At 40.7% G+C, this 27599-nt stretch overlaps 1 protein-coding gene and 1 long non-coding RNA gene across 19 annotated transcripts; one reads left to right on the forward strand and one right to left on the reverse strand.

Annotated features, from left to right (window-relative positions):
* Window positions 1–1625: 1625 nt before the first annotated feature.
* LOC125903037 (uncharacterized) lies at window positions 1626–20390 on the reverse strand. Of its 18 annotated transcripts, none has more exons than XM_049599645.1 (5): window positions 20047–20378; window positions 17173–17337; window positions 17053–17112; window positions 16642–16992; window positions 9201–9984 (listed from the first exon to the last, which is right to left on the reverse strand). In XM_049599645.1, exons 1-5 carry the CDS (start codon window positions 20123–20125, stop codon window positions 9938–9940), a joined length of 702 nt encoding a protein of 233 aa, XP_049455602.1. In that variant the 5' UTR covers window positions 20126–20378; the 3' UTR covers window positions 9201–9937. The 18 variants fall into 18 exon arrangements, with proteins under 18 accessions (XP_049455604.1, XP_049455602.1, XP_049455601.1 ...); XM_049599644.1 differs by lacking the exon at window positions 17053–17112 and adding an exon at window positions 16993–17052 and having other exon boundaries at window positions 16642–16932; window positions 17113–17337; window positions 20047–20376; XM_049599646.1 differs by having other exon boundaries at window positions 16642–16872; window positions 16933–16992; window positions 17053–17337; window positions 20047–20376.
* On the forward strand, window positions 9413–25438 carry LOC125903047 (uncharacterized). Its single transcript, XR_007451226.1, has 2 exons — window positions 9413–9671; window positions 25167–25438. It is a non-coding gene; the product is annotated as an uncharacterized LOC125903047 (long non-coding RNA).
* Window positions 25439–27599: the final 2161 nt, after the last annotated feature.

The following is a 27599-nucleotide window of genomic DNA, read 5'->3' on the forward strand; positions in this document are numbered from 1 at the left end:
AACTAGGGGCTGGTACAGGGCAAGCCTGAGCCAGCCCTAACTATAAGCTTTATCAAAGAGGAAAGTCTTAAGTCTAGTCTTAAATGTGGAGACGGTGTCTGCCTCCCGGACCGTAACAGGAAGATGATTCCACAGGAGAGGAGCCTGATAGCTGAAGGCTCTGGCTCCTGATCTACTTTTGAGACTTTAGGGACCACGAGTAACCCCATGCGTTCTCAGAGCACAGTGTTCTGGTGGGATAATATGGCACTATGAGCTCTCTAAGATATGACAGAGCTTGACCATTTAGAGCTTTATAAGTTAACAGTAGGATTTTAAATTCAATTCTGGATTTCCAGTGCAGAGAAGCTAAAACAGGAGAAATATGATTAGTTAAATCCTGTTAGTACACGTGCTGCTGCATTCTGAATTAGCTGGAGAGTTTTTAAGGACTTACTAGAGCTACCTGATAATAGAGAGTTACAGTAATCCAGCCTTGAGGTAACAAAAGCGTGGACCAATTTTTCTGCATCTTTTCGGGTCAGGATAGGCCTAATTTTCGCAATATTACGCAGATGAAAAAATGCAGTCCGTGAGGTTTGTTTTAAATGAGAATTAAAAGACAAATCTTGATCAAATATTACTCCGAGGTTTCTTACGGTAGTGCTAGAGGCCAGAGCAATGCCATCTAGAGAAACTATGTCATCAGATAAAGAGTCTCTGAGTTGTTTGGGGCCAAGAACAATAACTTCAGTTTTGTCTGAATTTAACATCAGGAAATTGGTGCTCATCCAGGTTTTTATGTCTTTAAGGCAGTTATGGAGTTTAGTTAATTGATTACTTTCTTCTGGCTTCATTGATAAATACAACTGAGTATCATCCGCATAACAATGGAAATTTATAGAGTGATTTCTAATGATGTTACCTAAAGGAAGCATATATAGAGTAAATAGGATTGGTCCGAGCACAGAACTCGGAACTCCAAAACAAACTTTAGTACGTAAGGATGGTTCATTAACGCCAACAAATTGAAAACGATCAGATAAATAAGATTTAAACCAGCTTAGTGCTGAACCTTTTAAGCCAATTAAGTGATCCAGTCTCTGCAGTAGAATTTGATGGTCAATTGTGTCAAACGCCGCACTAAGATCTAATAAAACAAGTACAGAGACGAGTCCTTTGTCTGAAGCAATCAGAAGGTCATTTGTAATTTTAACTAGAGCTGTCTAAATCCTGACTGAAATTCCTCAAATAAATTATTATCATGGAGAAAATCACACAGCTGGTCTGTGACTACTTTCTCAAGGATCTTTGACATAAAGGGAAGATTAGATATTGGTCTATAGTTGGCTAACACCTCTGGATCCAGGGTGGGCTTTTTTAGTAGAGGTTTAATTACAGCTACCTTAAAAGACTGTGGTACATAGCCTGTTAATAAGGATATATTGATCATATCTAATATATGAGTGTTAACTAAAGGAAAGACCTCCTTAAGTAGCCTAGTTGGGATGGGGTCTAAGAGACACGTTGATGATTTAGCATGGCTTCAGCTGGACTTTAAAAAACTGTTTTTAACTAAACATAAGATTTTACAAACCTTTCTATCGAGCAGAAGTATAATGTGTCATGAAAAGAAAATACTCAAGTACGGATTTGAGGTACTTTACTTTTAGTTACAGAATTTGAGTAAATGTACTCAGGTACATTCCAGCACCGATCAAATCTGAGCCTGAAGTTTGTACTGAATATTTAGTGAAGATCAAAACCAACAAAATCAGGACAAACTGCTGTCGATACTATTTAATTAGCATTTGATTAGCATTAGCATTAGCATTAGCAACCTTCAACAGAATACAGAAGATAAATTGCACTGGTGTTTTAACATTTAGTTCATATCTTCTCTACCAAAGTTCACAGATTTTGTCAGTATAGAGAATAAAATTTATTTTTTATTTAGAGAAAACAAACATTCCCAACATGTCAAACTCTTTGTCACCTAGCAGGAGCCAGCCATTAACATTTAATTCAACATTTAACTAAGACATGTACATGTTTCTTACAGGTATATCACTTTCTATTGATTTGATGTTCAAAAGTTTGGAGGATATTTCTGGTAGCGTCATGTTTTCTGTGTAAAACTCAAAAACAAATAATTTGAAAGCAACAATGTTCCAGCAGTTTGGGTGGAGTTGCTTCTCTCTGAGAACGCTGCAGGCAGAGCCCCGATGGACGTGGTCTGCAGGATTACTGGTCAAAGAGATCTCCAAGAGCTGCGGCTGCAGCGTCTATCCCTGAGGAAAGTAACAGAAAGACAAGGATAGAGAATATTAAAATTATACCACCAAAGACCAGAACGGACCAAAGAGGAGGATCAGATCGTCCGAACGTCCTAGAATGTCGACAGCAGACACAGGAGGATAACTGGTGTATAATATGTAGACATCGAAGTCCTCTGATTAAGTGGCAACATGTGAAGACCTGGGATGAAAATGTGTTGCAACATGGAAACATGTTGACGTAAGCATGTAGCTCAAAGTATGCTGTGTCTAAGCACAGACACATCATACTTTGTTCAATAACAAACAAAAGTTAGTGGAGAGGGATGGTAACTAGCTTGCTAATGGTCAATGTGCAGACCTTGTTGTTGAGCTTGTTAGCTTAGCTTGGTCCTTAACAGGACAGTAAGTTCTCAGTTTTATTAAAAAGTCATATTTGTACCTTTGACATTTGTCTGCAGAGCAGAGTTCCTCTGATACTGAGCAGTTTATACCCTGACAGAGGAGGTTAAATAAACGGTGCAACAACAACTAATAAGCTACAATAGCTTCGTCCATTTTCAACTGTCTGGCTCTTAAAGGTCAGCAACGTCAGGACGAATTACTATTAAAATCCGCAGGTTCACCAAAGCTGAGCTCAAATCCACGCCAATTTAACTGGACTGAATAGAAGTTGCATTTCACTGATTTGAATTTTGCTGTGACCTTGAGTCAGTCTGAAGGACTCACCTGGTTCTCCAGCTCCCGTGTTGTCATCATTTTTCTGTCCACCACCTTTGGCATCTCCTGAACCAAGTCCTCCGTTGTCAGGATCGTTTTGCCCACCACCGCAGGGGTTGAGGGCGTTTGCTAAACCAAATCCACTGTTGTCTTCATCTGTCTGTCCACCACTGGGTGATCCTTCATTTACATCTTTCTGTCCATCATCACCGGATGAGAGAAACTTTCCGAAACTGAATCCCTCTTTGTCTTCTTTGCCTCCATCGTCTTTCTGCTCTTCACCACCCAAAAAGTTCTTCACCCCGCTCTCGACCGCATTTCCTGTAAAACAAAAAGCTGTTAAGTTCTTCAGCACCTGGTGAGGTCACACTGTGATATACAGGTAGGACATAACGTTAATGGGGTAAGGGAGGCCTATTTGGACACCAACAGGAACAGCCTCACCGCTTTTATTGTGAAATAAGAATGAAAGAAGTGAAGCTAACGTGCTGCTGCTGCTGATGTCAGAATCTATAAAGAGTTTACCGTCATGGTTAAACAACCGAGCCGCTGTGTTGTTATTTAATTACCTTCTAAAGGATGGGTGCAGCGCTAGCTAGCCGCAGACCCACGTTTATGGGATCAGCTGATGGCCTGGACAGTAAACAGTGACGCAAAACTAGTAGCGCTCGAAACAGTTTTCATGCAGCCTGTTTGACACAGACGGTTTGGGAACAGTTTAGGAACAGCGGAGCAGTGCGTACCTAAATGGCACCAGAACATAGCAGAGACTCTCAACATTGTTTTTTATTACATGACTTTTTTCATACAAATGAGATTTACTCGCTAAACAGAAAATCTGCTCGTGTTTGGCGGGTGATCATTTTGGACCCTGGTAGGTTCTGTTTTTTTTTTTTTTTCCAGGTCCTCTGTCATGTCCAATGTACACAGCAGCTCTCTCTCTCTCTCTCTCTCTCTCTCTCTCTCTCTCTCTTTCACACCTGGCTGTCCTGTCCATTAAAGGCAAAATGGTCCCAAAAAATATCTAAATAAAAAAAAAGATTAATCTGCCTGCAGCATCAGACGGGCGGGGCTTAATAACCAACTGAGAGTACACTAATAAAGTAAATTTCCCCCAGGCTCCCATCACCTGCCTGACACTGAAACAACCATCTGATCCTCCCTGGAAGTTAAAACCTTTTATTTTCAAATACTGAAGGTGGCAGCGAGAAGCCGGATCCCTCCATGTGTCTTTGTTCATATTGTCAATCACAGATTTTTGGCTTTTGAATTGGAACAAAGACAGAAACTGAATTTAAATGATAAACCACAGAGAGGTACTCCACCACAGCCATCAGTCAGTAATCTTCTAACTGTAAAACAGAAAGAAATATAGTTGCTTGTTCCCTCACTTCAGTTATGTGATTCTTAAACTGAGTGACATCCAGCACAATAGTTCAGATATAAATTCGACCTTTATAAAGACATGTATTAATCAGACTATTTGTGTTTTACTGAGGTCGTGGTGTGCAGCGGTGTTGAACTGGACTACATTACATTGAGAGTTGTTTCTATGGTTTACATGCCTTATTAAAAACACTAAGGTAAGAATATTAGAGACACATTTTAGTAAAGTTCAACACCACAAACTACAACCTCAGCAATAAACACATTGGACAGTTTTAACAAAAAAATCCCCCCGAAAAAACAAAAACAGCCATTAAGCTTCGTAAAGATCGAAGATGTGGCAGAGCTGTTGTACTGGATTACATTAGACTGCATAAAATGACCGGGGTGTAAAATAATAATAATAATAATAATAATAATAATAATAATAATAATAATAATTTTTGAGACCTCTCCCCCAGTTCAGCATTGTTCAAAACTTTCTACTCGAGTGTTTCAAACAAACTCCTGCCTGTTTGATAAAAGCTATAAACACTTCCTCTGAGTGCTCTCTGCTTTAACAAAGTCACAAATAAACGTCTGTATCTTTAAATCTCAAACACGATCTGATCTCTGACTGATTTGATCAGTCATACTCACCCACTGCTTTCCCCACCATTTTCGCAATGTCATTGCTTTCCCCAAATCCTTTTAAGAAATTCATGTTTACTGCTGTGTCAAGTGTGTGCTGAGTGTGTTGAGAGTGTGTGTTGAGAGTGTGTTTCTGGGTGGAGGAGGTTTGGTCTTATAGCAGCAGGTGTCCCTGCAGGTGACGCCTCTCTGGTCTCGCTCTGTTGAGGAATCAGGTGTCGCTGCAGGGTCGACCTGTCTCACAGCTCGGTGACGTCACTGCAGCAGTACAGTGAGTGTCTCAGGAACTTTAATTCAGTCAGGAGAGACAAGTGAGTGATGGGAAGATAAACAGGTGTACAGGTGAACAGAGGATGTGATGATGTCACATAAAGTCTTTGGTGGATCAACTCCTGAGGGAGATTGAATAGCTGACACAACCGCTGGTGTCTCATTTGACGGCCGCAGACAATGACTGCAGGAAATTATGAGTGAGCATACGTGAGAGGAGTGAATGGCAGATGGTGTGACAAACATTACAGACCCAGAAGCATGCAAAGGCACAGTCGACTGACTCGGCTTTCACCAGAGCTTCATTTGTTTACATGTAAACACACGAGTCAGAAAGACATAAAAACTGGATGAGCACCAATTTCCTGATGTTAAATTCAGACAAAACTGAAGTTATTGTTCTTGGCCCCAAACAACTCAGAGACTCTTTATCTGATGACATAGTTTCTCTAGATGGCATTGCTCTGGCCTCTAGCACTACCGTAAGAAACCTCGGAGTAACATTTGATCAAGATTTGTCTTTTAATTCTCATTTAAAGCAAACCTCACGGACTGCATTTTTTCATCTGCGTAATATTGTGAAAATTAGGCCTATCCTGACCCGAAAAGATGCAGAAAAATTGGTCCACACTTTTGTTACCTCAAGGCTGGATTACTGTAACTCTCTGTTATCAGGTAGCTCTAGTAAGTCCTTAAAAACTCTCCAGCTAATTCAGAATGCAGCAGCACGTGTACTAACAGGAACTAAGAAACGAGATCATATTTCTCCTGTTTTAGCTTCTCTGCACTGGCTCCCTGTAAAATCCAGAATTGAATTTAAAATCCTACTGTTAACTTATAAAGCTCTAAATGGTCAAGCTCCGTCATATCTTAGAGAGCTCATAGTGCCATATTATCCCACCAGAACACTGCGCTCTGAGAACGCAGGGTTACTCGTGGTCCCTAAAGTCTCCAAAAGTAGATCAGGAGCCAGAGCCTTCAGCTATCAGGCTCCTCTCCTGTGGAATCATCTTCCTGTTACGGTCCGGGAGGCAGACACCGTCTCCACATTTAAGACTAGACTTAAGACTTTCCTCTTTGATAAAGCTTATAGTTAGGGCTGGCTCAGGCTTGCCCTGTACCAGCCCCTAGTTAGGCTGACTTAGGCCTAGTCTGCCGGAGGACCCCCCTATAATACACCGGGCACCTTCTCTCCTTCTCTCTCTCTCTCTCTCTCTCTCTCTCTCTCTCTCTCTCTCTCTCTCTCTCGTATCCTATTACTGCATCTTGCTAACTCGGCCATTCTGGATGTCACTAACTCGGCTTCTTCTCCGGAGCCTTTGTGCTCCACTGTCTCTCAGATTAACTCATATCACAGCGGTGCCTGGACAGCGTGACGTGTGTGGTTGTGCTGCTGCCGTGGTCCCGCCAGATGCCTCCTGCTGCTGCTGCCATCATTAGTCATTAGTCATACTTCTTCTGTTATTATACACATATGATTATTGTCACACGTATACTGTCAGATAACAATGTTGTTGTAAGCTACTGTCATTACCTGCATCTCTCTCTCTCTCTCTCTCTGTCTCATTGTGTCATGTGGATTACTGTTAATTTATCATGTTGATCTGTTCTGTACGACATCTATTGCACGTCTGTCCGTCCTGGAAGAGGGATCCCTCCTCAGTTGCTCTTCCTGAGGTTTCTACCGTTTTTTTTCCCTGTTAAAGGGTTTTTTGGGGAGTTTTTCCTGATCAGCTGTGAGGGTCCTAAGGACAGAGGGATGTCGTATGCTGTAAAGCCCTGTGAGGCAAATTGTGATTTGTGATATTGGGCTTTATAAATAAAATTGATTGATTGATTGAGTCAGTCTGCAGGTTCGTGGGCAGGTTACCAGGTGTGTGCGTGTGTGTGTGGTTCCTCATTCAGCATCCTCCCTCCAAAAGAATTAAAAAAAAAGGCTGCAGGACTCATGACTAACCTGGCCTTAGAAGGTCTTTTAGTTCAACCAAACGCTGAACGAGACTTTTGGTCAGGTGACCAAAATGTTACAGTTAACTTTAATGAATTGAAAACACGCTGAAATAGCGACAGCTCCGGCTACACCTCCCACACCACAATGTTACCACTGTGGATTTTGTTTTTATACTTGATCCTGATTTGCTGAAGTCTGTTTTACACTGCTGGCAGAACACAGGTTAGAAAATTAATTAGTCTATTGGAATTTATAACAGATAATATTCAATCAATAAAACTAAAGTGATTCCACATCTGCTGAATGCAGTTCTTCAGTTTAACTTTTAATCTGCTGCATCGAGTTCAAAGAGGTGGCATGTGGTTAGCACTGTCACCTCACAGCAAGAAACATCCTGGTTCGAGCCCAGGATTGAGAAGCCCTTCTGTGTGGAGTCTGCATGTTCTCCTCGTGTCAGCGTGGGTTTCCTCCAGGTGCTCTGACATGTTCTCCCCGTGTCAGCGTGGGTTTCCTCCAGGTGCTCCGACATGTTCTCCCCATGTCAGCGTGGGTTTCCTCCAGGTGCTCTGACATGTTCTCCCTGTGTCAGTGTGGGTTTCCTCCAGGTGCTCCAGTTTCCTCCCACAGTCCAAAGACATGCAGGTTAATTGGTGACGGTTGTCCGTCTCTATGTGTCAGCCCTGTGATAGTCTGGTGACCTGTCCAGGGTGAACCCTGCCTCTCACACAATGGCCCCTTTTACACAACCAGATTTTTGGCGAATGTTGGGCCGTTTTGCCGCCAAGCTGCGAGCGTTTAGATACACGGAGCCGGATTGGTGAGTTGATCCAAGGTGCCCAATTTTCCGCCTCGTAGGGTAGACATATTGGTGGAACCTTTTTAGTTTAAACAGACCTAGGTGGCCTTCTGCAATGGGAGGGGCTGTTGATGACTTGTGGGAGGAGCTGTTGATGACGCCGCACGTGCGAGCCACTGGCGGTGGATAAACAGGAAACAGCTGATAGCAGGAATTAGCGAGCAGCTAGTAGCAAGAGGGAAACACAAACCTGACAGACACTGTAAAGATGAGCAACTGGGGAGACAAGGAATTGCGCGCCCTCCTTGTCCTCGCAAACGAAGAGGCCATTAACCGTCAGATGACGGGGACGGTGAAGGACGGGCCGACTTATGAGAGAATCGCCGAAGGACTGACCAGCCGTGGCTTCCCTCCCACGTCACTGTTTACACGCTACACATTTTGTTACTTGCTCACGCCCCCCATTGCCCCGAAAAAGGCACATTCTGTATAAACAAAAGTAGGTAGGCGGCATTTTGCTGCACTCCCCAATTTTGTATTTATACTGCCAATGCTGAAAAAAGACTGACTGGGCTTTCCTGCAAATTTGCACAATTCCTGTTAAAAAGGGCTGATGTCAGCTGGGATAGGCTCCACCCCCAAAGACAGCTGATAACCACCTTCATGGTGTGCAGGGATCAGAGGAGGGTGAATGAGGAAATCTGGTGGAGTCTGAGGACATCTGGTGATCAGGTTGGGAACTGCACTACAGCTACATTAACATTTCAGGGCATAATGCTCAGTTTTGATTGTTCCCCCAAATCTGATCGAGACTGTTGACATTCATGTTTGAAATGACCCCTACCTGACGTCAGGATCTCTGCCCTCAAATGCTTCACAATAATGTCACACATGCACATTGGAACAACAACACAGGTATGCATCAGATTCAGGACCACATGTGACAGACCACGTTCTCATTACAAACAAATGTGGCCCAAATCCAATATTTCTGCTCTTATCTGACACAGAAATCTGTTTTTTTTTTGTCCCCATCAGATCTGGGCTTCCTTCATATGTGGTTCTAAATCTGACACAATTCTGATCACTGACCCTGAGACTGCAGAGAGAACAATCATATCTGAACCTGAAGTTTGTAAATATTTAGTGACAGAAGATCAAACAGAACAAAATCAGAACAAACTGCTGCTGAAACAGTTTAATTAGTATTTTATTGGCAAACTTCACCAAAACAAGAGACAATTTGCACTGGTGTTTAATACATTTAATTTATGACAACGACTGTTTAACTGAATTAATGACACAAAGTACTGCTCATCTCCATGTGACATTACAGATATTTTAGTGAAACAAATATAAAGAATGCACATCCTCCAAATAAACTTTTTCCAATCGGTGCTGACGTCAAAGGAAAAACTTCAAGATTTGTCGCACACGAAGTATTGCTGCTCCCGTGCTTTATTCCCACACCAAACAAATAAACAGCGTTTCCCCTCATGTAGGAGGCTTCATCAGGCTTCAGGATTACAGATATTTTAACCATAGACTTACTTACTGTTTTGACTTTACAGATACATTTTAATTTCCATCATGTTTTCAGTTCACTCTCATGGTGTAAAACCAGCAAAGGAAACATGAACATACCCAACATGTCAAAGTGTTTGTCACCAGCAGGAGCCAGCCACTAACATTCAATTTAACTTTAAGTTATGTCATCGTGCATGTTTCTTACAGTTATATTATTTTCAATGATTTAATGTTAGAGGCTTTGAGGATGTCTCTGGTGGCGTCACGTTTTCTGTGTAAAACTCAAAAACAAATCATTCGTAAATATTGAAAGCAACAACGTTCCAGCAGTTTGGGTGGAGTTGCTCCGCTCTGAGGACGCTGCAGGTGGAGCCTCGATGGACGTGCTCTGCAGGGTGTTTGTTAAAAGAGTTTTGAAAGTCCTCCGATGACGTCCTTCACATCAAGCCCTGAGAGAAAGTGACAGAAAGACAAAGACAAGAGAATATAAAAGATAAACCACAAAACACCAGAAGAGATCAAGAACAATCAGATCAGTTACAACAATACTTGAAAACTCCTCAGCTTTTAGAAACAACAACCATTTATAATGTGTGACTTTTTGTAGGGTTGTAGGGTAGTGTTTGAAGTTTTGCTGGTTAAGACCCCGATCACACAGAAAGTGTTTTGGCAGCTGGAGGCAGCTTTTTGTAATAGTTTTTATTGAGAATGATGCTTTGTATAATCGTTTATAATGAGAATGAAACTTTTTGTAATCGTTTATAATGAGAATGAAACTTTTTGTAATAGCTTTTATTGAGAATGATGCTTTGTGTAATAGTTTTTAAGGAGAATGAAACTTTTTGTAATAGTTTATAATGAGAATGAAGCTTATTGTAATAGTTTTTATTGAAAATGATGCTTTGTGTAATAGTGAGATAGTGAATTGTGAGAATGAAGTTTTTGGGTGCCGTGTGCTCGTGCAGTGTGGCAGGCGCTGTGTGTGTACCTCACATACCAACCCCAGCCATCAAACGAACACTAACTCCATCCTACAGTTGGATCTCCAGTCTGGTTTTTACGATCTGCCTGCTTTCTTTATTGACAAGACAACGGTTAACCGTCAAAACAAGCAGGGACGGTGTTTACTGTCCGACAACTGGGAGCCAGAACCTCCAGTACTCAACACTCCTAAATCATGGACGAGTCAGAGTGCCCTCTGCCTTACGTGAGCAAACAAACTCAATTAATATAACTCAAAGGCTACTTTACTTGACAATCATAGCACTCTTGGCTGGTGACGTGGAAGTTAACCCGGGCATGACTCACCAATCCACACAGCTAATATGCTCTCCTCAAAACACCGGGCATCCACCTTTGCAACAGCGGCTGCCGTGGTCGGGGCCAATGGGGCTGTGCCGGGGGCTGGTTCCAGAGCTGGGGGCTGATGGCGATCTACTACACTCGGACACCATCACCTCCGCAGCGGCCCCTACAGCGGGACCGTGTCCGGGGCTAACAGCCCGGCAGCTAGCAGCTAACGGTGGCATCCTCCATTCTGACACCGACAACGCAGCAGCGGCTTCTCCAGCAGGGCCGTGCCCAGGGCTAACAACCCAGCAGCTGGCAGCTAACCACGGCATCCACCGTCCCGACGGCGTGGTGGCGGCTCTCTCAGCGAGACCGTGCATTGGATGAACAGCCCAGCGGCTAACAACTGGTGGCTGCGTCCACCATCCCGGCACCATTGCCCCGGTGGCGGCCCGTCTGTATTGCCCGGGCACCATCGGCACAGTGGCGGTTCACCCAGCGGGCCTGCGCCAAGGGCTAGTAACCCAGCAGCTGGAGGCCCATGACACCGTCAGTGAAAAATCAGCCCACCCAGAGGAGTTGAGTTCAGGGCCAGGGACAGGTGAGTCTGGTCCGAGGAAGATCAACGCTAGAAACCCTGTGTTTAAAAAAATAAGATCCATCAAGCTAATAAATCACACGTTGAATCAAGCCAAAGTGATCTGGGATCCACAAAGTAAACCTAGAGGTTTACTTGGCGGGCATCTAAACATCCGGAGTATTCTTCCCAAGTGCGAGCAAGTTCACCATTTACTAAGTGACTCAAATCTGGACATTCTTTGTCTATCGGAAACTTGGTTTAATACCAATTCTCCCACGGCTGCACTATATGTACCAGGTTACAACATCTTTAGGAGAGAGCGAGTGGGGAGTAGGGGTGGGGGCATAATGTTTTATGTAAGGGAACACCTACAGTGCACTCAGATTGAATGGACTTGTGCAAACAACCTTGAATGTATTGGTCTTAAAATAATCCTCTCCCCACAAATGTCAATACTGTTGACTGTTGACTTCCTGCCTTGACACAGACACTGAATAACATCAACTGGGCTGACCATCTCACCCACAATCATGTTAATGACAACTGTAATGTGTTCACAGCTGTTACTCAAGAAACAGTGTCTGTTTTTATGAAAAAAACTAAGTTAAAACCACAGAAAAAGAATCACCTCCCCTGGTTAAATGATAACGTACGGACACTGATGAAACAAAGAGACCAGGCTCTTAAAAAATCGTTGAAAACAAAAATGGTGCACGACAGACAGATATTCACTTCACTAAGAAATCAAGTTGTGAAGGAGATTAGACGTGCAAAAGCAAACTTTTTTATTAAAATTATAAGCAACGCAGGAAGAAATGCCAAGGAAATCTGGTCAAATATTAAAAAACTGACAGGAAACCATACAGGAAGTAAAGAAATTAGGGAATTACAACTAAGGGAAAATGCAATCTATGATCCGAAACAAATTGCAACAGCACTTAACGATTATTTTGTTGACTCTGTTAATGACCTGGCACAAAGTTTTGATCCTGAAATGTGCCATCTCTTGCCGATGCCTTTAAACACAGTTGAGCCAGTCTTTGATCTTCTCACAGTATCCCAGCCACAGGTTGACGAGATTATCACTGGTCTCAAAAGCTCTAAAGCCAAAGACACATATGGTATGGATGCTGTGTTTTTAAAAAATCATAAGGAATCCTTAATAGCACCACTAACAGTCATTATAAATAACTCCATAAACGAAGGAGTTTTCCCAGACTCCTGGAAATGCTCTGTCATTACGCCGATACATAAATCAGGTAATTCAGTACTAGTTAGTAACTACAGACCGATAAGTATACTCCCCACAGCCTCCAAGACCATGGAAAAGCTGACTGCAGAGCAAATCATTAAACACCTGAATAATAGCCCATACATCCTTCACCAAATGCAGTTTGGCTTTAGAAAATATCACTCAACTGAAACAGCTGTCTGCTTTCTTCTAGAAAGCATAAAATCGAAGCTTGATAAATGCGGTGGTGTTGTTGGTGCTGTTTTCATTGACCTTAGAAAAGCCTTTGAAACTGTTAATCATGAAATACTGTTGACCAAACTGTCTCATTTCAGCTTTTCTCTGAATGCATTGAACTGGTTAAGATCTTATGTTTCATCAAGGATGCAATGTGTCAGGGTACAGGACATGAAATCAGCGTTATGTAACAACATTCTTGGGGTACCACAAGGGTCAGTGCTGGGGCCGTTGCTCTTCAGTTTATTTATAAATGATCTACCAAACTGTTGTCCATCCACTGTAACTTGTCAAATGTATGCTGACGATGCAGTCTTGTATGTGCATGCGAAGGACAAAACACAAGCTGCACAAGACCTGACAGCTGCCATGAATAATGTGTACAAATGGCTTGAGACTTCACACTTACACCTTAATGTATCCAAGACTGTGTGTATGTACTTCTCAAAGAAGATAATTAATGATATTAACCCCGATGTTATTGTTCATAATCAAAGAATTGAAGCAGTACAACAATTTAAATATCTAGGAGTCATTCTTGAACCACAACTTAATTTTAAACAACAGGTTAAAAAAATTGTGAACAGAATGAAATTTAATTTGTCTAATTTTAGATTTATTTGAAATAACCTGACTACTGAAACAGCTAAGTTGTACCTTGACTCAATGATTGTATCACATATGCTATATTGCATAACAAGCTGGGCAACTTTGTGTAAAACAACGCTAAAACCTATTGAAACAGTTTATCATCAAGCCTTAAAAGTACTCGATAAAAAAACTCAACAGTACCATCATTGTCGCATTCTGAACAAATATGAGCGAATGAACTGGGAAAATACTGTGAAATACACTGATTCTGTGCTTATTTATAAAATTCTTCATGATCAAGCTCCACCACCACTACAAGTCTTTGTCAAAAGAAACTCAAACAGATCCACCAAAGCAGGCTCAAGGGGTGATTATACGGTACCACTCAGGAAAAGTACATTTGGACAAGCGACATTCTCCTATTGTGCATCGAAAACTTGGAACAATATATCGAGCACGATACACGAACTACCAACCATTGCATCATTTTCCAATCATCTTAAAGCATGGTTACTAGAAAACCAGATCTGTGAACACGGTCATACTTAAATTTGTATACTTTTTGTCTATTTGCTGTATGCTGTTGTATCTTAAAATGTTGTTTGTTGTATGCATGATGTTGTCTGTTGTATGCATGATGCACTTTACTATGGGAATTCGGCAATAGATTATCACACTTATTAGCACTTTATTACGGGCATTTCTGCAATATGAATCAGCACTTTATTATGGCCAGGCACCCTGCAATAGAATATAGAATATTTTGTTGTTATTGTGGTTGTTGTGGAAAGTTCTTATTGTCCTTCCTCCCTCCTCTTCTCTTCTTGCACCTACCTGCTTATGGGACAGGAGATGGAAATTAGCTGTACGGCTACAATCTCTTCTCATATTTATATATATATATATATATATATATATATATATATTTATATATATATAGATATATATATATATATTTTTTTTTTTTTCTTTTAAAATGTTCATTAATAAGCATTGTCCCATTTCTAAATAAATAAACTTGAAACTTGAAACTTTTGTAATAATTTTTAATGAGAATGAAGCTTTTTGTAATAGTTTTTAATGAGAATCAAACTTTTTTTTTAAACAGTTTTTAATGAGAATGAAACTTTTTTGTAGTAGTTTTTGATGAGAATGAAACTTTTTAAATAATAGTTTTTAATGAGAATGAAACTTTTTGTAATAGTTTTTAATGAGAATGAAGGTTATTGTAATAGTTTTTAATGAGTACCAAACCTTTTTTAATAGTTTTTAATGAGAATGAAGCTTATTGTAATAGTTTTTAATGAGAATGAAATTTTTTGTAATAGTTTATAATGAGAATGAGTTTTTAATTAGAATGAAGCTTATTGTAATAGTTTTTAATGAGAATCAAAGTTTTGTAATAGTTTATAATGAGAATGAAACTTTTTGTAATAGTTTTTGAGTGAGAATCAAACCTTTTTTAATAGTTTTTAATGAGAATGAAGCTTATTGTAATAGTTTTTAATGAGAATGAAATTTTTTGTAATAGTTTATAATGAGAATGAGTTTTTAATTAGAATGAAGCTTATTGTAATAGTTTTTAATGAGTACCAAACCTTTTTTAATAGTTTTTAATGAGAATGAAGCTTTTCGTAATAGTTTTTAATGAGAATGAAACTTTTTGTAATAGTTTATAATGAGAATGAAACTTTTTGGAATAGTTTTTGAGTGAGAATCAAACCTTTTGTAATAGTTTTTAATGAGAATGAAATTTTTTGTAATAGTTTATAATGAGAATGAGTTTTTAATTAGAATGAAGCTTATTGTAATAGTTTTTAATGAGAATCAAATTTTTGTAATAGTTTATAATGAGAATGAAACTTTTTGTAATAGTTTTTGAGTGAGAATCAAACCTTTTTTAATAGTTTTTAATGAGAATGAAACTTTTTTTTAATAATAGTTTATAATGAGAATGAAACTTTTTGTAACAGTTTTTGAGCGAGAATCAAACCTTTTGCAATATTTTGTAATGAGAATGAAGCTTATTGTAATAGTTTTTAATGAGAATGAAACTTTTTGTAATAGTTTTTAATGAGAATGAAACTTTTTTTATACAATTTTTGTTGAGAATGAAACTTTTTTATACAGTTTTTAATGAGAATTAAACTTTATCATAAGTTTATAATGAGAATGATACTTTTCTTTATACAGTTTTTAATTAGAATGAAGCTTATTGTAATAGTTTTTAATGAGAATCAAATTTTTGTAATAGTTTATAATGAGAATGAAACTTTTTGTAATAGTTTTTGAGTGAGAATCAAACCTTTTTTAATAGTTTTTAATGAGAATGAAACTTTTTTTTTATAATAGTTTATAATGAGAATGAAACTTTTTGTAATAGTTTTTGATTAGAATTAAGGTTTATGTACTAGTTTTTGACTAGAATTAAGATTTTTGTAATAGTTTTTGATGATAATCATGGTTTTGTAATAGTTTTTGTAATTGTTTTTGATGAGAATGAAACTTTATATAATACTCTTTAGTGACAATTAAATTTTTGGTAATAGTTTTTAATGAGAATCAAACTTTTTTTTAACAGTTTTAATGAGAATAAAGCTTTTGTTAAGTCTTTTTAATGAGTCAAACTTTTTTTGACAGTGAAAATCAAACTTTTTGTCATAGTTTTTAATGAGAATGAAACGTTTTGTAACAGTTCTTAATGAGAATGAAGCTTTTTTTAAATAGTTTTTAATGAGAATGAAACTTTTTGTAACAGTTCTTACTGAGAATGAAACTTTTTGTGTTAGTTTTTGATGAGAATTAAGATTTTTGTAACAGTTTTTAATGAGAATGAAATGTTTTGCAACCTTCCTTAATGAGAATGAAGCTTTTTGTAACAGTTTTTCATGAGAATGAAACTTTTTGTTTGTGTTTTTGCATTGTAGGGACCTGGCATTTTTGCTGGAGCGCTCTGAACTCCTCGAGTTGAGAAAACAATAGCTTCCTATATTTTGGACCCTCTCACTATGTGTATTTGCGAAGGTCAATAATGTCAGGACGACTCACGATTAAAATTCATGTCTTAACCAGAGTTGAACTTAAGTCCACTATTTGCACTCATTCCTCTGGACTAAACAGACATTACTGAGAAATTGTGCCGTTTTAAACGTTGCTATGACGTCGGTTTGGACTCACCTGCTCCTTCCTCTTCCTTCTTGTCATCATGTTTCTCTCCACCACCAACAATTGAGATGATGTTTCCTATGTTGAATCCTGCTTTCTCTTCTTTCTTCCCGCCACATGCGCCTGAGATGATGTTCCCTATGTCTAATCCTCCTTTCTCCTCTTTCTTCCCACCACAGACACCTGAGATGACATCTCCTATGTCGAATCCTGCTTTCTCCTCTTTCTTGCCACCACAGACACCTGAGATGACATCTCCTATGTCGAATCCTCCTTTCTCCTCTTTCTTGCCGCCACAGACACCTGAGATGATGTTCCCTACGTCTAATCCTCCTTTCTCCTCTTTCTTGCCACCACAGACACCTGAGATGACATCTCCTATGTCGAATCCTCCTTTCTCCTCTTTCTTGCCGCCACAGACACCTGAGATGATGTTCCCTACGTCTAATCCTCCTTTCTCCTCTTTCTTGCCACCACAGACACCTGAGATGACATCTCCTATGTCTAATCCTCCTTTCTCCTCTTTCTTCCCGCCACAGACACCTGAGATGACATCTCCTATGTCGAATCCTCCTTTCTCCTCTTTCTTGCCACCACACGCACCTGAGATGATGTTTCCTATGTCGAATCCTCCTTTGCTGTCACCTCCATCTCTTTTGTCATTTCCACCACCCAGACATTTCCTCAGTCCATCCTCAACTGCATCACCTGCAGAACAAACAGCTGTTTAGTTGGCCAGCACCTGGTGAGGTTACATTGATACACAGGTAGGAGCCCCCGGGGATGTACACACATATACATATATATATATATATATATATATATATATATATATATATATATATATATATATATATATATATAGCGGCCTTTGTGGGAACCAGTATAATGACAGAAACAGTTAAGAACTCCGATATATTATTTCCATGGCCGACCAAAGTTTAGTCAACATTTGTGAATATGAGTGATTCTCTCATAAAGACATAAAACCACAGAAGTAAGTCTCAAACTTGTGATGTCATAGGGCCTTGGTCTTTGACGGGGGGGTCTGTGACCCAAGGAGGTCCTCAGAGTTACTGCAGAGGGACCATCAAATTATTGTTTGATAGTTTAATTTAAAGGAATAGTGAGTCAGATGTAGGGGGATTTAGTGTCTAGTGGTGAGGATTGTAAATTACAACCAGCTGAAACTTCTCCTGGTTAGGATTCCTTCAGTGTTCATCATGCAGGAGGTTTTTTTTTTTACCAGGAGCTGAATTACTCACAGTGGTCTCCTCAGATGTGTGGGGATGACAAAATATTTGAAAGTAAATTAATGAACTGAATTCCCCTGAGGCTTCTATAATCTGAGTGACTGTAAAAACAATCCGTCTCTTCCTCCTCTCCAAAACAAACGTACCCGGTGGTTTAAACTGGTAAAAACACTGAATAAAGAATTTTACGTGACAAAATCAGTGATTTTCAGTTGCTGCTCATTGCACAGGGACTGCTGGCTATAGCGGCCAATGCAACAACACGAAAATCTCCCTATCTGGAGCAGTGTTTGGTTTGTCTGTTCTTGGCTACACTAGTCTGCCAACGGTGTTCTATATGAGGCGCACATAACAGGACGTCAATGGCAAAAATGTCATGAAACACATGAAGTGTCTGATCGTTGACTCTAACATGAGCCTCTGATCTCAACTTTTCTCAAAAATAATTGCTCAGTCAAAGTGTAGACAGTCCCTTGGCTATTTCCTCAGAGAATGAGCACACAAACATGGTGGTTTAACTTTCAAAAACAGAGGAGTACACTGTAAACTGCAGTCTGTCCAAAACAAAACTCTGATGATAAAACATGATTATGAATACAGTGCATCTGATGCTGTTTTGTTTGTTTCAGTATGCTTATTCAGATTTTAAGAAGCTACAAATTATATTCAGCCTCAAAATACGTCTGAAAAGCTGCAAATCAGATCGGAAGCACAGAGAGTTGTTGACTAGAGATGATACGCCGTCTCATGGTGGTCACTTCCTGTCAACGTTACAGATCAGAAGCACAGAGAGTCGTTGACTAGAGATGATACGCCGTCTCATGGTGGTCACTTCCTGTCAACGTTACAGATCAGAAGCACAGAGAGTCGTTGACTAGAGATGATACGCCGTCTCATGGTGGTCACTTCCTGTCAACGTTACAGATCAGAAGCACAGAGAGTTGTTGACTAGAGATGATACGCCGTCTCATGGTGGTCACTTCCTGTCAACGTTACAGATCAGAAGCACAGAGAGTCGTTGACTAGAGATGATACGCCGTCTCATGGTGGTCACTTCCTGTCAACGTTACAGATCAGAAGCACAGAGAGTCGTTGACTAGAGATGATACGCCGTCTCATGGTGGTCACTTCCTGTCAACGTTACAGATCAGAAGCACAGAGAGTCGTTGACTAGAGATGATACGCCGTCTCATGGTGGTCACTTCCTGTCAACGTTACAGATCAGAAGCACAGAGAGTCGTTGACTAGAGATGATACGCCGTCTCATGGTGGTCACTTCCTGTCAACATTACAGATCAGAAGCACAGAGAGTTGTTGACTAGAGATGATACGCCGTCTCATGGTGGTCACTTCCTGTGGACTGGCAGCTTTTTACTACGTTACAGAACAGAGCGTTGACAGTAGTTGCCTGTTTCAACTCATCTTATCGCGACTCTTTGGTCTGTCATCTATAACATCTTTCACTATTCACTGTCTATGGAGCAGCTCCATTGTTTACACCTGAGGACATCACAAATTTGAGTTCCAACACTCTGGTTTCTGGATTTGAGAGAGAGTTGTTCATATTTACTTACTTTTTTTTTTTACTTGTTTGCATGATTTTTGTTAATAAATCCCATTTAAAAGTGTCTCATGTTTATTTTGGGGCCGCCCAAGGGTGGGGTATAACAATTTCAAAATAATTTAAATGTAAAATTAAATGTTGAAATTTTAAAAGAATGAACACATTTAAATTCAAGAAATCCTCGAACTTTAAATGTGAAAAATGGTAATAGGTCCACAAAATAATGCATTTATCCTGTACGCTGTGTATGAACTTAATAACTTATTAAAAATATAACTGTTCCACATTGTCTGAAAATAATCTATACATCCTGAAAATCGTTTATTAGCTTGTTCCCACTTTAAGTCCAGACATGTCTTACTGTCACTGAGGGAAACCCAACAAATCAAATATGTAATTAACATTTTACACCCCAAATTCAGCCTCACTCTTATTATTTAGTGTCTTTGGAAAGTTTCAAACAAACTCCTGCCTGTTTGATAAAAGCTATAAACACTTCCTCTGAGTGCCCTCTGCTTTAACAAAGTCACAAATAAACTTCTGTATCTTTAAATCTCAAACAGGATCTGATCTCTGACTGATTTTAGAAACGACACTCACCTGCTTTTTTAATGGCGATTTCCCTCATGCAATCGGTGACCACATCATCCCCGGCGATTTCCCCCAAAGCTTTAAACATGGTGTTGAGTGTGTGTTGCGTGTGTTTCTGGGTGGAGGAGGTTTGGCCTTATAGCAGCGTGTGTCCCTGCAGATGACACCTCTCTGATCTCGCCCTGTTGAGCAATCAGGTCGGTCTGTATCACAGCTCTGTGACGTCACTGCAACAGCACAGTGAGTGTCAGAAGCTGGATGTTGATCTTCCAAGACTTCTGGGGGGCCGCGGCCAAGAAGCCCTCAGGGGCTCTATTCCTTTGTGGTTGCACGTAATGTGTGTATGACAGTTACAGGCAGGTGTCTGACAGTCCAAACTAAGGGGCTATTTATACTCCCTTTACGTACAAGAAATAGATATGTCTGTTTCTAAAGTTGTCACTGCCCTCATGCTCCATGTGTCCTTCATGTTGGCATAGATACAGCCAATAGATGGCACTAGAGGGTGGAGTCAAAAGTTTTACACAACAACAAACAAAGTGGCGGTGGAGGAGGTGTAGTAATGTGTTGTATAAAAATAATGTGAGTGACCATCAGAGGCCTCTTTTCCTGACAGTCACCCCGTCTGCATGTAAACAGACAGTAAACAGTCTGCTGCTACTGAGCACAGACTGCAGATATTATCAGCTCTGCGTTCCAAATCGCATACTTCTACTATATACTTTTAGTATGTACTGCAGCTGCCCTTAGAAAGTATGCAGTATACATGCTGTATGCATACTATTGGGACACACTACATCCGCCATCACATCGCTCCCTGAACTCTGACCCTCTTGCTCACTTCCGACGCCATCGTAGTGCCACATTTGAATATTTTGTGTTGTTGTACTTCGGAGATGCAGCAAATCTGCTCTTGTCGAGCTCGCCAGAGTCGTGCATACTGTCGGAGGTGCCGGAGAGCTGTGTTGCTGTTATGTCGTCATGTATGTTGTTGTTTCTAATAAACAGTCCCAAGCCTATTATTAGTGACCTGTCTATTGAACTAGTCACCAGTAGGCACATTAACCCTCTTCACACACAGCTCTCTGTTGCTGGCAGATGTTTGTTGTTAAATATATTTACAGCTATGCAGCAGCTGGCACTATATTCTGTCTGCACGTGAAGCAGCCTTACATTCACATTACTTTTATTTGTAGTGTAACATACCTGCACATTCTTACTATATTACTTAATATGTTTTTGACTTTTACTCTGTATATATTTACTAGTCTCATACCTGGCCCATAGTGTATTCATATTCAGTCATATTCATTCATTATTTATACCACACTTACCCCACTGCCTGTACTGGTAGAATCTTCTATACTGTAGTCATAGTTGAACCCTAACATTGATTATACTGTAATCACAATAAAGTTGAATGTTGTAACTGTGTTCTTGCAAAACTGTATGATATGTGACAGTACAATACAATCAGATCATTGCAGTCCTAATATGTAGTGTCTTAGTATCTCAGATCAAATAAACCATGTATGAAAGGAAGTGTGGGCGTTGGTTGTACATGCAGCTCAGTCAGTGCGACATAACTTCCGCTGCGCAAAGGATTGTGGGTCAGAATGGCCAAAGAAGCATGCTGACATGCATACTGCGAAATATGACCGGATGTAGTAGAACATCCTGGTACTTTTGGCATACTGCATTTGACATACTATGTATTGGGACACACTAATTCTTTTTCTGGCATACTAAATAGTATGGTAGTATGGGTACTGGAACGCAGGGCAGGTGTCTGTGTGTGTGTGTGTGTGTGTAGGTGTTGGTCCCGTGTTCCTCCCTTCGAAGGAATCTAAAAAAGGCTGCATGACTCATCACCACTCTCCCTTTTATTTATGTTCACATGAAGGCCCTTTGTTCTACAGGTTTAATATGAACATATGTGGATCGTCTCTCTCAGGAGTTCATATCTGTCAGTTATGTTTGTGCTGGTTTTCTGGGGGTCAGCGAGGTATGTTGAGCCTGAAGTCCAGTTCAGACCAGAGATTCACAACAAGAGGAGTTGAAACAAACAATGACCGTCAACGCTCTATTGTGCAGCTAGTTTCACAGGAAGTGACCACCGTGAGACGGCGCATCATCTCTAGTCAATGACTCTCTGCGCTTCTGATCTGTAACGTTGACAGGAAGTGACCGCCATGAGACGGCGCATCATCTCTAGTCAACGACTCTCTGCGCTTCTGATCTGTAACGTCGACAGGAAGTGACCGCCATGAGACGGCGCATCATCTCTAGTCAACGACTCTCTGCGCTTCTGATCTGTAACGTCGACAGGAAGTGACCGCCATGAGACGGCGTATCATCTCTAGTCAACGACTCGTGAGGACAGAAACAGAGGGCTCTGTGGGGACGGAGCACCTGCTGCAGCAAGCCAACACGCCGTCTGTGGTCATTTTGACTTGACCAGCTGACTTCACTACAAGCTGATTGGCTGTTGAAACAGGTGACGTGCTTTAAAACCAGCCACCGGCCATTTGACCAGCTGAGTGTCAGGTGACACCATCAGGCGGCTTGAGTCCAGCTCAGACCGGCCAGTTCACACCGCTGACACTTTTCTCAGACATGATTTGTCTCGTCGTGAATCTTTGGTCTGAACTTCAGAGTTTCCCAAAGTCATGAAGTTGGGGCTTTTTTAGCCTGGACAGATCACCATGGTAACTTACACTGCACGGCTGACGCGGTCCTGACCAGTCAATGTTCCAAGTTTCAGTTTGAAGCAAAGATCATCTTTCACAGCTTTTCTGAGTTGCTCATCGTCAGTATTCCAGCGACAGACTTTCTCTGCTGAGGGAATATGCTATAAATTCAAACTAGTTGAGCAGTGATGTCACAGGTAACCACATGAAAGAAACTGAAATGCTTTAAATAGTGAGTGGCTGATGAAGGAGGTGGGAACAGAGGACATCTGGTGGTCAGAGCAGGATCTGCACTTAAATCACAGTCACAGAGCTTCATCCTGAATTCAGGCCATTTCCCCAGACCTGACTGAGACTGTTCACATTCATGTTTTTTTTTTTTTTAAACAATGTTTTTATTGAGGTTTTCAATTATTATTGAATAAAAAAGTCAGTCTGCAAATATGGTAAACCATCAAACAAACATGCAAACAAGAAGAAACCAAACTCCATGAAAACAGAGGTGAGTCAGCAGTAATCATGAAGTACACATGGGCTGCTACACTTTATAATCTCAGTCCAGTTTGGTTTTATTAACATTAAACAGTGAAAGTGTTCCTTCAGCACGATTACATCTGGAGCATGTGTGTAGTTTTGTGTTGATATATTTGTTCTTGAAATCCAGTTGTGTTGTAGCAACTGAAGCCACGTGTTAACTGTTCGTGTTTGAGCCTTCAGACACGTCTCAGACCATTCCTCTTCTGAGAGTTCCTCCTGTAAGTGAAGCTTCCAGCTGTGAAGTTTATCCTCTGAAACCTCGGGTGACTTGTCTGATAACATTTTACAGAGCAGCGATATCTGTGCAAATGAGTGGTTTTTAGAAACAGAGATAAAACTTCAGGAAGTGTATTGGGATTTGGGAATTTGGGACAGGGGCATCAAAAGACTGAGAACGTTGGGGATTACTAAAAAAACTCCTTTTTGGAACATTCAACATGTAAAAAATATACGTCAGAACAGCTGTTAGTATCATTATTGGATATGAAAGGGGCATCCTTGAAAGGTTCAGGTGTTCACAAGCAAAGACGGCCACTTTACTGTCAGGCCATCAGTTTAAGAACATTTCTCAAAGCACACTTGTGAAGAATTTAATGATTTCACCATCTACAATCCATCGTATCATTAAAAGATCAAGGAAGCATCAACCAAGAACACCATGTAGTGCGCCCAGAAAATAAAGAAAATGCTTCGTGAGGCTTCATTTGGCCATCACTAGGTTGAAGTTCAATAAATGATGTTAGTTCCATGTTTGTTGAATCCATTATCCTGCTAAATCCCCTTTCCCCCCTTGTCTTAAAACCAGCATCTTCTCTTCCAGGTACAAATTTACAATTCCCCCATATTAGCGCCAGAGCTGACAGCAGAGGTTTCCCTGATATATTTTTGGGCCTCATGCTAGATGCTAATTGTAATTTTTAGAAAGCGTTTTTGTGTGTTTCCCCAGCTTCTTTGGTTCAGACGAGTAAAGGCAGCTGCTTATTGGTAAACTCTGAGCTCAGCATGTCTCAGTTTTCACCCAGGACGGAGAAGAAGAGTGGTTCTGTGGAGCGAGAGGTGTGGCTATGGGAGGAGTCACACCTTTTAATGTGTCAGAAACATGTAGTGCAGCAGAAGTAGAAATACTCTGATGAAGTACAAGTACTGTGAGTTTATACTTGAGTAAATGTACTTAGTTACATTCCAGCACTGTGAATATTTAGTGACAGAAGATCAAACAGAACAAAATCAGAACAAACTGCTGCTGAAACTGTTTAATTAGCATTTGATCACAAGAGACAATTTGCACTGGTGTTTAATACATTTCATTTATGACAATGACTGTTGAACTGAATTAATGACACAAAGTACTGCTGTGTCCACGTGACATCACAGGTTTTTTAACCATATATTAACACAGTTCAGTCAGACAACTCATGTTTAAATGTTTATTTCAACAGCAGAACATAGTTAGAGTTTGGCGTCTAGACTCTGGCCTCATCACTTCCCGCAGATATGTTTACATGAGATATTGGGAAATGATGATCAAACCTTTCCCCCCCCAGCCGGAGCCTGCAGGTGGATGCTGGGGTGGAGGTGGGGCTGAAAGAGCGAGTGGCAGCACTGTTACGGGGCAACAGCAGCATAAGGGAGACTTGGGAAGATTTTGCAGCTTAAATGTGGAGGGTGTGTTTGTAGATGACATATGGGGAGTGACGTATGACGTGCGTGTATGAATCAGTGCAGCTCGTGTTGACTGCCTGAACTAGCTCGCAGGCATCGCTCCATTATATAATATTTTCAAATCTTACCTACCAAACTTCACAGATTTGGACTTTACAGATAATACATTTTAATTTGAGTTCACTCTCATGGTGTGAAACCAGTAAAGAAACATGTCAAAGTGTTTGTCACCAGCAGGAGCCAGCCACTAACATTCAATTTAACTTTAAGTTATGTCATTGTGCATGTTTCTTACAGTTATGTTATTGTTAATGATTTAATGTTAGAGGCTTTGAGGATGTCTCTGGTGGCGTCACGTTTTCTGTGTAAAACTCAAAAACAAATCATTTGTAAATATTGAAAGCAACAATGTTCCAGCAGTTTGGGTGGAGTTGCTCCACTCTGAGGACGCTGCAGGCGGAGCCTCCATGGACGTGCTCTGCAGGGTGTTTGTTAAAAGAAGCTTTTGACCATACCCATCACTGAAACAAAAGACAGAAAACAAAGAGAATATTAAAACTTTACCACAAAACATCAAAACAAACTGCTGATGATCAGATCAGTTATAAGAGCCTGGTCTCACTCTGAAGTCATCGAAATCTGGCGCTTGATCAGTGACTGACAGCGTCAGAAACCAACGAAAAAGGCATCCTTTAATGTCAGCATGATATGCGGCCCGCTGCCGTTATAGTTTAACCACGCCCAGCGACATCAGGGGGAAACGCGACGGGACAAGGATGAAAGTTAAGGCGGCGAAAGTCCAAGTGGGGCGGGGCGGTGGATGGGTCCAACAGACACTGACTTTCACCTGAGTCTCACATCTTCAGGTCTCAGTCCGGTTGCTTTGTGCACCAAAACAACCGGACTGAGACCTTCTTGAAGAGGTGGTCTCAGTCCGGTTCCAAAGGAACTCTGGTGCGGTTGGTTTGTGGTGAGAAGGTGTTGCGACCTGGATGTGAAGCAACTGCAGTCACATGACACATTGTTTGGGTTAAACATGAGCATGTTACAGTCCTGGAGGATTATTAATGTGCACCTCCTCCTGTACTGCCTTAATATGCACATTCAGCACATCCAATGCATCAAAACATTGTTTTCTAGTTGGAGCCGCGTTTGCCTCGTTTTCAAACTGTATGCTTTGACTAAAATGAACAATGACAGCAATATAGTCCACGATGAGCAGCGCTAAAATCAACCTGCGTAGTTGTCCCTCCATTGTGACATTAGAAAGTGTCACATTTATCTTGCAAGTGTACTCTTCTTCAACGTTTGCTTTACTTCCTGGATTTTTCCCACATGGAAATTCTGACCAATCAAGAGCAGCTTTCTCACACAAGGCATTTGATCTGGTCCTCTTGTAAATGCTGCCGTGAGAACACCAACCAACTCTAGGCAATTATACAACTTTGGAACAACATGAGTCCCTGATTCAGACCAGAGGAGACCACTCTAGGGCTGACAGCAGCCTGAGACTTCAGGCTCCAGCTGCAGCTGACACTGTTAGGAACGTTTACACTGTTGATTTAGAAGACTACACTGCAGTTCAAGTTTGTTGCTGCAGCAGCTGATCACAGCACAGTTAGATTGGTTTTGATGATTTACATGTTACACATATACATGTACATATGTACACAGTGATGTAATATAATTATCCATGTTAGCAGCGTCACTCTCTGGAGGGAAACATCAGCCTTTTAGCATTTTGCTCAAAGCAACACGTTCTCATCCCAGCACCTAAAACTATGACACTCCAGGCACCCTACTGCATCTGTTTTGGACATTCATGGACGGCATATCAATTTATCGAGAGACAACGTCCAAGGTACCCTGGGTGTGTTGGTTGTTGACGTTCTGGGACGCCGTGTCAACTTCAGCCTGTTTCATGCATTGTCTGTTTTCAAAATACACTTCTGTTTTCACAGGAAATGTACAGTTTGATACAGTCCATTAAATTCTGCTGTGAGCCGACCTGAAGTCAGTTTTAAGTCACCTGATTCTTCTTTTTTATTTCCGCCCAAAGCGCCTGAGATGATGTTTCCTGCAATGGATCCTTTGTCATCATCTCCATCCAAAATGTCTGAGGCGATGTCTTTTACCATGGATATTACCTTGTTGTCACCTCCATCGCCTTTATCTTCTTCATCATCCCCAGGTTTCTTAAAGAAGTCCTTGATCTCATTCTCTGCAGAACAAAGAGCAGTGAGTTGGTCAGCACCTGGAGAGGTCACACTGTGATATACAGGTAGAAGCCTCCAGTGATATTTGAATGGCACCGTGGGGCCCCACACAGAGGCCTCTGTGGGAACCAGTATGATGACACAAACTATTTCAGGTTGTAAAATCAGTGACAGGAAGTTGCTCTTTCAGGTTCTCTTTCAGTACTTCCTGTGAAAACAGCAGCAGTTGTAGATTCGACCTGCCTGACACTGAAAACATCTGATCCTCCCAGGAGCGTCACGCTGATACTTTTCATTTCATATAACGGAGGCAACGTCAGCGAAGAGCCTGAGAATAAAAGTGACCTCTGCTCAGATCCTTCATCACCTCTGAACTCACACTTTAAATGCTCCGTTCATTTCTGTCCTTTTTTATTTCATTATTATTATTATTATTATTATTATTATTATTATTATT

The sequence above is a fragment of the Epinephelus fuscoguttatus genome, linkage group LG16 (assembly GCF_011397635.1).
Source record: "Epinephelus fuscoguttatus linkage group LG16, E.fuscoguttatus.final_Chr_v1".
Classification (NCBI taxonomy): Eukaryota; Metazoa; Chordata; class Actinopteri; order Perciformes; family Serranidae; genus Epinephelus; species Epinephelus fuscoguttatus.

Bases quoted from the DNA above. Each gene is read 5' to 3' on its own strand.
- LOC125903037 (XM_049599629.1), bottom strand. From the start codon at position 20,125: ATGTTTAAAGCTTTGGGGGAAATCGCCGGGGATGATGTGGTCACCGAT. The intron at 17,338-20,046 runs GTGAGTGTCGTT...TTTGTTCTGCAG, and splicing joins AATCGCCATTAAAAAAGCAG to GTGATGCAGTTGAGGATGGA. The intron at 9,985-16,641 runs GTGAGTCCAAAC...ACTTTCTCTCAG, and splicing joins GAAGGAAGAGGAAGGAGCAG to GGCTTGATGTGAAGGACGTC.